The sequence below is a fragment of the Peromyscus eremicus genome, unplaced genomic scaffold (assembly GCF_949786415.1).
Source record: "Peromyscus eremicus unplaced genomic scaffold, PerEre_H2_v1 PerEre#2#unplaced_3997, whole genome shotgun sequence".
NCBI lineage: Eukaryota > Metazoa > Chordata > Mammalia > Rodentia > Cricetidae > Peromyscus > Peromyscus eremicus.
The window spans coordinates 162-10,435 of record NW_026738230.1 but is presented as its reverse complement, the minus strand read 5'-3'; the positions used below and the strand labels follow the sequence as shown (position 1 = coordinate 10,435).

Here is a 10,274-nt window from a genome sequence, read left to right as displayed (position 1 = left end):
GCAGCATGCAGGCAGACATGGTATTAGAATGGTAGCTGAGATTCTTACATCTTTCAGGTAACAGGATGTCAACTGACACTAGGTGGTATCCTGAACATAAGAAACCTCAAAGCCCACCCCAACAGTAACATACTCCCTCCAATAAAGCTATACCCACACCAACAAAGCCAGACCTCCTAACAGTGCCACTCCTTGTGAGATTACGGGGGCCAATTACATTCAAATTACCACACTGACAAACATTATTTCTGTCTTAACACTCCAAAATGCCACTTCACAGTCAGCTTTTCAGCTTCTCAGCTCCTGATCTCTAATTGCCAGTAATAATACCATAAAGGTACTATTTCAAAACTAATCTAAATATCATTAAATAGGGGTATATTTAAATATGAAATAAGTTGGAAAGTTATGGAATAGTCAAACAGTAAGATATTATGAATTATGTTTATGATATGTTGTTGTATAAATAGCACTTCCAAATCATAGTTAACTTTAAACCCACATATGCAGATATTTCTGTTTGTGTATATGAGGTTATATGTAATCATACGTGGAGTGTGTAGAGGTTGCTCTAGAAGAAGATAAGGAAAGGGTATCCTTGGAAACTGGGAAATTCAAGTTTTGTCTCATGTTACTCCTCTTGGTAGGCATGATCTTCCCTTGCTATCTCCCTGTGTGCATACACAGACATCTGCCAGTGTGCTTACATACATATCCATGCACATCACTTAGGAAGATTTATACATCTAATCATACTTTAAAAAATCATGGAGAAAAGACAAAATATATACATGCCAAGAGATTATTCTCCTAGATAATGACACATGAATGAATGATGAATTAGCTTTCTTAAAAATCACAGAATAAGTTCTGTTTACTAACTCTTACTAAAATAAGACATGAGATGGATAATGTACTTTTCATCTGGAATGCATGCAAATGATTTTAGTAGTTAATGATCTGACACACACTACAACAAAAAACTTTATTGGTGCTGAATCAGTGGAGGTTTTTTCATATGTGGAAATTGGAACTGGTTCATAAAGAATTGAGAAAAATTTAGGATAGTTCAGAGGTAGCAGCTCTGCCACAAAGAAAAACAGCAGGATACAGGTACATAGGACACAAAACACCTGTTTGCTCACAAGTAAAAGCAGCATCTCAGTCATCCATGAGAAATACTACCCAGATTCAGACTGGAATGAAACAGAGCTCATAGGATGGAGGCAAAGACAACAGGCCAGTTAGAACTGGGGTGGTATCAATGTCCTCTGGATTGACCAGAGGTTTTAAAGTAAAATGCTGTAAAATGTTGGTCAGGATTAAAAACATCTCCATGCGGGCCAGACCTTCTCCAAGGCAAGATCTTCTTCCTAAAAAGGACAGAGCAACTGATAAGTCATTTCGTTCTGATTCTGAGTTAACACACTTAGAGTAGACATTCATGAATGACTAATTAACCCAGACTAATTATTTGCCAACTGTCTGTATTTTTGCATTGTCTTGATTTCTTTCCTGTCCTTCCATTCTTCAGGACAAATTTCTTTTCTTTTCATTTCAACCATTGGGGGGGGGTAGTAGATACATTTTTATATTTCATAAACTAATAATATATTTAAATCATTTTAACCCTCCCTCTCCCAACTCCAAGTTTTGCTGTGTCCCACATCACCCACTCTCAAATCCGTGACTATTTTAATTATTCTTTTTTGTCAGAGAAAGTGTTTCTCTATGTAATAGCCCTCTCTCTCCTGGAACATGAATTTCTAGTGGAGGAAATTCTGCCTCAGCAAAGACAGGTTCCTGTTCCATTGGAGACTTCTTGCCTGTATCAGTCTTGAGGAATTTCCCACACTCTGCCCCTTCTTCTGTTCCCATGGGAATAGTCTCTTCCTTTTTAATCATTTCAGTCATCACTTTAACCATTTAATCATCCCTTGGAGTGGATCAATTTTTCTTTTCTGAGACCCTTTCAAATTGAAAGAAGGCACTTAAATGATACTTCTTGCAAGCAATTTCTCTTGCAATCTGCCCATTCAGCCTGGTGTCCTTCAGAAATACCAACTCTGCAAACTACTGTCTCTGGGCTCCCCCAGAGGACTTGAGAATAGCACATTTTCACAAGAAAGTGTCTTTTCCTACTCATTTATCCTCTGTGCTTCTTTCACACACTGTATCCCTGGATCTGAGCACTGAGTTGCTACGTGTAAGATGTTCCTTGGGGCCACAGGAACCCGGTTCTTCTGGGTGGAGAGAAACACCTCAAAAGAATAGAATTTCTTTTAAAAGGAGTTGTTGAGAAGATCAGCTCTGGGTCAGGAAGCAGAATCAATGGGTGAAGCCTCTAATCCAATGAGAAGCAGCCTTCACCTTGGGGTTGCTGCCTCTGGCCTCATGGAGATGCTTATTTATACCACCCATGGGAGCCTCCATGCACAGCTCTTCTCACCTCACCTGGGCCCTAACACACGTGGAAACAAAGTTTGCTTGCCTGCTGAGAAAGCCATGAAGTAGTCACTCTTCTTGAAGTTGCCTCTCTCATCCAGAAAGTGACCAGGGTCAAACTTCTCTGGGTGGGGAAATTCTTTCTCATCATATAGGACAGATGTCAGACATGCCATTACACTTGTGCCCTGAAAGAAAAAGAACAAAAATCATTTATGAAGAAGATCATGGAATCTGAAAAAAATTTAGGCGTCTCTCATTTGATCTCTTTGTTCTGTGGATGAGCAGATTGAGGCAAAAGAGAGAGAGACAGAGAGACAGAGAAAAGTCATCTGTTCCATGTCAAAGAACATATAAATACCAGGCCTAACAGGTTTTATATCCTAGAATTCTCATTCAGGGTCTCTGTGCATTGACCTCACCGCCACCATCACCACTTTGTAGTCTCATGCTAGGAGCTTGCAGAATTGAAGAAGCTCCCTGGAGTGCATCAGTCTAGATACACATTCAGCAGTGCCATCCCACAGGGCAAGGCCACTGAAAATTCATCTCAATTTGGTGGAAAAGTGGATAGAAAGATTGTAAGAGCCAGTGGAGATGGAGGACACCAAGGAAACAAGGCTTTCTAGGACTGGCATGCTATATGAATCACAGACTGTGGCAGCATGCCCAGTACCTTCACAGATCTAAGCCAAATGAGTTCTCAGCAATGAGAGGAAAAGTAGACAAATGCCCCAATCCCTAACCCACAAGCTATCTCAAATTAACAACCACTCACTTAAGAAAAATTCATTTTCTCCAACAGTCTCACTGGGGAAGCCAACCACACTTCGGGCAGGACTGATGTCAAGCAGTAGATGGCCAGTGTCACTGGGCAATTTCTTTAACTTTCAAGTCTTTGGTTTATATACTACAGTTTCTGGTTTTATTTTTATGTGATTTCTGTATATGTGAATTTGTGAGTTTCTGCATCTGTATGTCTTTCATGTGATTTTTCTTTGGCACTTTTCCTCTGTTTTGTTCTAGTCTTTTTTGTTTGTGTTTTTGTTCTGTTTTGTTTTGCTTTTGTTTTTAATCTAATGAGTTTGTTATCTAATGAGAGAGAGAAAGAAGGGGTATAAGATTTGAGTAGGTAGAGAGGTAGAGAGATCTGTGAGGAGTTGGAGGAGGAGAAACCATAATTAAAATATAATATATGAAAAATCTATTTTAATTTAAGAAAAGAAAATTCATTTCACTCACTTTAGAATGAAATGAGTCATTTTTTGAAACCTCATTGCTATTTCCTTCAACAACCTTCAGTCTTACATAAGTCAAGCAACTGTTAAGAACCGCACCCCCCTCATTGGCCGGGCGGTGGTGGCACACGCCTTTAATCCCAGCACTCGGGAGGCAGAGCCAGGCAGATCTGTGAATTTGAGGCCAGCCTGGTCTACAGAGCGAGATCCAGGGAAGGCACCAAAGCTACAGAGAAACCCTGTCTCGAAAAACCAAAAAAAAAAAAAAAAGAACCTCCCATTAGCCATTAGCAAGCATGGAAAAGGAGAAATGCAAGCCACAACAGATGAAAAACTATCAGTCGGTATGATTGTCTAAATTTAGAGGGATCACACAAAACTTCAAAATATAACTAATGTGAATATATTTGAGTACTTGAAGGAATAACTGTAAAAGAATACAGGAGACGCTACACTTCTAAGTGAAGGGAGCTGTCATTAATATACCCAAGTATTACAAAGTATCAAATATTAGTAAATGGAAACTATAAAGACATAAATTCTAGAATTAAGAAGAGAAGATTTGAAAATTTACTATATGAAATTGAAAGCATGAGAAGACTGAACATAAAGACATAAATGCACTTAGAGATATGTAAATGGGGAGTCAGGTGAGACACTCCACATGGTAGTTTACAGTCTAAACACACACACACACACACACACACACACACACACACACACACACACACGTGCTTAGAATGAAACTGGAAAAACTGTGGATATTCTGGAACATGGAAGGTTCTTGAAAAATGGTACAGAGTGGGGTTTCCATTATCTTGGTATTATCCCGAGGGCAGGTTCCAGGGGAAAGGATTAAAGGACTATACTTTAGCTATCTACCTTGAGACCCCTGCTTAAACAACCAGTGTCAAGCTTGCCATAAAAGCCCACGTAGAAGCCAAAAAGAAAAGGGCTATGTTCCAGAAACAGGCCAGATTAGGAGAGCCCTAAATTTTCAGGGTGAGATCAACAACATGTCTGGAGACTTCACAAATTAAGCATATTTGGGCCAAACGTTAAAATGTGTAATGAGTTATTCAAAACATTCACTGATACCCCTAGCACAAAAACAATTTCAGATAGAGAGAAATTATGTCTTTATCTCCAGCAAACTTGGGACTCAACTAACATTAATCAATAATATTAAAAACATAGAGGCCGGGGATATGGCTCAGTGGAGAAAGTGCTTACCAAGCAAGTGGGAGGACTGGGCACGTGTTTGAGTGGATTCCTTAAACTAGCTATGTGGTATTTTAATTTGTGAGTTAATTGGAATAAAATCAGTTTATTTATTGATAAACAAAATACTAAGTGTTGGTTAAAACTAAGTAGAAAATGGTGGCTTGAGCCTGTAAATTCCAGTGCTCAGGAGGTTGGAGCTGGGATATTATTCTTTTAAGTCCAGAATAAGACCAAGTCTCAAAATAAATTATGTGTACTGATATGTATATAAAAACAATACCAATTTGTTTGGTATGATGCCAACTTACTGAGCTCCATAGATGAGTTCCATCAAACCAAGGAAGATGAAAGACATTGTTAGACTGGACTTCTTCTAAGTAAGTCAAACAGAAAGTATGGAGGGGGGTGGGAATGCAGGATTGTGGCTAATTGACAAGAGTAGTAAAACCCACTGGAAAGCAAGAATGTGGACAGCAGATTGCATTAACAGATAGGAAAGTATGGACATATCAAAGGACTGGAAAGTTTGTGAGAACCCAATCATGTTAGAAAACCATATCAACAAATGACGGACAAAGGAGCAGGGTGTGGTGGAGCTGAGATGACTGGCATATGGTTCTGGCACCCTTGTGGATGGTCAGGCCATATGTAACCACATTTCTTAATTGTTGACAAGCAAAGATGCCTGGTGAGGAGCACAGATGAAATAGATCTCACCTTGGGAATGTGGTATCCTCTGAATTCCACATCCTGTGTTGTTTTACGAGGCAAGGGAATGGGAACAAAGTCAATGTATCTCTGGATCTCGTGCAGCACAGCATCTGTGTAGGGCATGTGGTTTCTGTCCTGCATGCAGGGCCTCCGATGTCTGCCAATCACACGTGTAATTTCTTCTTGAATTTTAGCTTCAAGGCAGAAATCATGGGTTTTATAAAGTGGAAAAGAATTTTCTTTTATTTGAGTCTTGATCATTTTCAAGTTGTAGTAGGAAGTAGAGAGTTAAGAAAAATAAATTCTATCATTTCTACAAGAGTACAAAACCTAATACACAGATGGCAAGATTCTAAATATGAGACTCTAGTGGATCTACTATAAAATACTTAAAGACAATAAACACTTTCAGCAAAATGTCAGGATATAAAGTTAACATATGAAATCAGTACTTGTCCATATACCAATAACAAGCATACTGAGAAATAAATTACTAAAATAAACACATTCACAGTAGCCTCACACACACACACACACACACACACACACACACACACACACACACAAAGACACGCAGTGTGGAAAAATAAAACAGACTATCCAATAAATGGTGTTGGGTAAACTGGAGATCTATGTGCAGAAGAACGAAATTATATTCATGTTTCACTCTATGCGAAACTCAGTTCAAAGTAGATCAAAGACTTTAATTAAAGCTTGAAATGTTGAGGCTTCTAGGGAAAACATCAGAAATGAACTTAAAGAAATAAGTATGGGAAAGAACTCTCTGAACAGAGTTCTGAGAGCAGGGCATTGGCCTCAAGAATCAACAGATGAGACAAAGTTAAATCAAAAGATTCCATATAGAAAAAAAAACTTAACAGGAGAGTAAACAGTAAACAGAGAATTCCCAGATGGGATAAACTCTTAGATTCTTAGCCAGCTATCTTTCAGACTAATTTTCAGAAATTCAGAAATCACAAAGAACTGTAAATATTAAACACACACAAAAAAAATCTGCCAATTAGCAAGTGGACAAATGAAAAGTTCTCAAAAAAGGAAACACAACTAGCTAAAAAGTATTTGTTTAGATGATCAATATCACTAGTCATCAGGAAAATGCAAATTAAAATTGCTTTGAGATAACATCTCACCCCAGTTATAATGGCTATCATTAAGGAATCTGACAACAAATGTTGCTCTGGATATGGGGAAAGGGACCCTTTCCACTGCTGATGGGAGTGCAGATTAGTACAGCCATTATGGAAATCATTATGGCTGTTCCTCAGTAAGTTAAAGCGAGATCTATCACATGACTACTCCTAGAGATATACCCAGGAACCCCATATGCTACCACAGACACATTTATACATCCTTGTTTATTGATAGCAAAGAAATGGAGCCATCCTAGATGTCCATCAGCTGATGAATAGATGATGAAAATGTAGTACATATACAGAATGGAAGAGTTTTCAGCTGTTAAAGAAAAAGACAACATAAAATTGTCCAATAAAAGGATGGATAAGAAGAATATAATATTGAGGTGAACCAAACTCAGAAATGAGAACCTGTCTGTTTTCCCTCCTAGGGGACCTTAACCTACTGTGTCTATTTGTATGTCTATGTGTATGTGTAAACAGTTGTGAAGTGTGGAGACAGCGCAGGGGTATAATTAGATGATGAAGAAAAATGGAATATATGTAAAAAGAACACCTGGGCATGAAGGAGGAAAAGAGACTTCAGTAAGGCCCAGGAGGGAACAAAGGACTTAATAAATAGGACTCCAGACGCTCATGAAATAATGCCAGTAATTGATAGGATCATCATGGAATTAAAAGCTTCTTTATGCAAAAGAAATGGTCAATCAAATGAAGAGGTGGTCAACAGGACAGGAGAAAATGATTTTCAGCTACACATCTGATGCATGATTGCTATCTAGAGTATACAATGAACCCAAAACTCTAAACGCAAAACAAATAATTGAATCAAACAGGTTATAGTTCTGAACAGAGTTCTTAAAAGATGAAGCACAAGTGGCTTGTAAACATTTTTTAAAGTATAGAGTGGTGGTTTGAATGAAAATGGCCCCAGAGACTCATAGGGAGTGGCATTATTAAAGATGTGACCTTGTTGAAGTAAGTGTGGTCTTGTCAAAGGAAGTTTGCCACAGGGGGTGGGCTTTTAGGATTCAGAAGCTCAAACTAGGCTCAGTGGATCACTCTTGTCTTCCTGTTGCCTGATGATCCATATATAGAACTCAAAGCTACCTCTCCAGCACCATGTCTGACTGTGCACCACCATGATGACAACAGACTAAACCTCTGAACTGTAAGCCAGCCCCAATTAAATGCTTTTCCTTTGTAAGAGTTGCAGCGGTCATGGTGTCTTTTCACAGCATTAGAAACCCTATGACACATGAACATTTAACTCTTGAACTGTCAGCAGCTATGACCACCCACAAAACATCTGAACAAGAATGAACCCATCAACCTTCCCTCATTGAGAGGTAAGGGATTTACAAGACCCAAAATCTTCCTGAGGATCTATGGGGAGTTAATATTTCTTGGGATGAAAAGAGAGAGTCTCTTGAGTAATGTGGTCACTGGTCAATTGTTGATAATACAGCAAATAACATCTCACCAATGATCAGGTAAATAAACCTAATTAAACTATTGGTTTATTGAAAAAAGAAAAACACAGACATGAAAGTAAAAAAGGGATGAGTTGGGAAGAAGAAGGGGGTTACTGGAAGACAGGCAGAGAAAGCGCAATGGGTATAATCAAAATAATCATCTATTTCTGAAAATGTTGTAATGAAACACATCATTGACTATAATTAATATATGCTAAGAAGAGTTTAAATGATATATACTTTCTGGGAAATAGATATTCATTACAATGTAGGAAAAATATGAGGAAGAAAATTATTACGTATTTGTCCCAACCCAAATCAAGGATTCTGAATCATATCATGGAGATTAGTGGCCACTTCCCTTCCATTTCCTGCTGTGGCTTAAAGATTTTTTTTTTCTTTACTGTGATCTAGTTTGAATTAAATTCATCCAGTAGGAGGTAAGTGTACTAATTATGCAAATGTTGCTAGTACAGTGTATGTTCTAGAAAAGAGTGAGACAGTTTCTAGTTCTATCTGCCTATTTCTACTTGTATGTTCATCTGCCTGTCTGTGATCATACCTGTGACCTCTGGATGCTTCAGCAGGAGCAAAATCCCATATTTTATTGTGGAACTCGTTGTCTCTGTTCCTGCACCAAAAAGGTCCGATATGGTGATGACCAGGTTTTCCATGGTAAATTCTGAGTTTTTATTCTGTTTTTCCTAACAATTATAGGTTATAGAAATTAGTTTGCTTGTTTGTATGTTTGTTTATTTTAAAGGTTTTCAAGAAATAAAATAATTCAATATGAAAAAAAAAAGCATTTTGTAGGTAAGCAAGACATTAGAAAGTATTCTACCTGAAGATAAAGAAATCCAGTGACCCTTAGGATTCCATCACATAGTTAAAACATAATTCAAGGTACAAAATTCCAAGTTTTTTCTTGTTCCTCCCTTCTCACCCACTGGAGAAAATCAGTTCCTCTGTGATTTTTTTTTCAAATATAGTGTTTATCAAGTCAGTTACTGATACCATCAGTTCTAGCCCTGGTGAAACTTTATTACATTTAAAGTCTCAGGGACTACACATTTTGCATATGTGTATTGCTATTTTTAATCTCTTCAGTCCTTACACCCACCACCATAATTCAAATCAATGTCACCTTCTCAAAGACAGCTCAGTTGAAGACTACAATTACCATCTTCTAGCTTATGCTCCTGTTCACCTAAACAGGAGTTTCCTCAAAGCCAAGCTCACCTGCAAAGATTTCCTAGAGTCTCTTTAAAGAAAAGTCCTGTGTTCCCTAAGTCATTACACCTGTTGTTCCTGAAGGTTTGTTTACGTATACGACATGTTCTCATCACTCTTAAATTGGTATGTATGTGTTTTCATTTGCCTCAAAGTAAAGAACTAACCTAGAACATAGGAAAGATAAACTTTCTAATTCTAAATAACTGAGAACCTTAATGATCCAAATATGTTCTAAATGATTTGCCTTAAGAAACTGGTTCAACAAGCAATGAATGTATCATTAGAAGAAACATTATTTTAAACATCCCACTTTTACCAAGATAAAGAAAATTGAGCCAAAACTCCCACAAATGTGAAGTAGCAAGTCAGGATCCCTTGTACCTTTTCCATTTTAATCAGGAAATAGTCTATAAAGTCCTGAGGGTTACTGAGGTTCAGAGATTCTTGATGCCTTTTTATTTCCTTCAAAATAAACTCTCTCTGTTCAGTTACATGTTTAAAGAATTTGTTATGGCTTCCTGGGAGATAGTATAACACAGGGTAGGCACTGCACAGCTGGAAGAGAAACAAACTTGCGTTAGTGCAAACAGCACCCCTTCCAGGCCTTGGTTAGCTGTCCAACACTTCGTAAGGGTGAGTTTCACATGCCTCCTGGGCTCCATATGCCTGCCATTTGGAGGAGCAGGCACAGCATGATCAAATAATCAGAGCTGCCATGTGCACAGCTTGTGAAGCAACTTCAGATCACATTCAATTCACGACAAAAGATCGCCAAAGGATCGTGTGAGCTAATG

The 10,274-nt window shown here is 38.1% G+C and overlaps 1 protein-coding gene across 1 annotated transcript; it reads right to left on the bottom strand.

Moving 5' to 3' along the window:
- Nucleotides 1-1,191: 1,191 nt before the first annotated feature.
- On the bottom strand, nucleotides 1,192-10,035 carry LOC131902221 (cytochrome P450 2C70; the record flags this gene model as incomplete). The annotated part of the gene is made up of 5 exons (XM_059253257.1): nucleotides 1,192-1,373; nucleotides 2,492-2,633; nucleotides 5,625-5,812; nucleotides 8,810-8,951; nucleotides 9,862-10,035. Coding segments are annotated over 5 exons (828 nt in total), but the record flags the coding sequence as incomplete, so codon positions are not given.
- Between the last annotated feature and the right edge of the window lie 239 nt (nucleotides 10,036-10,274).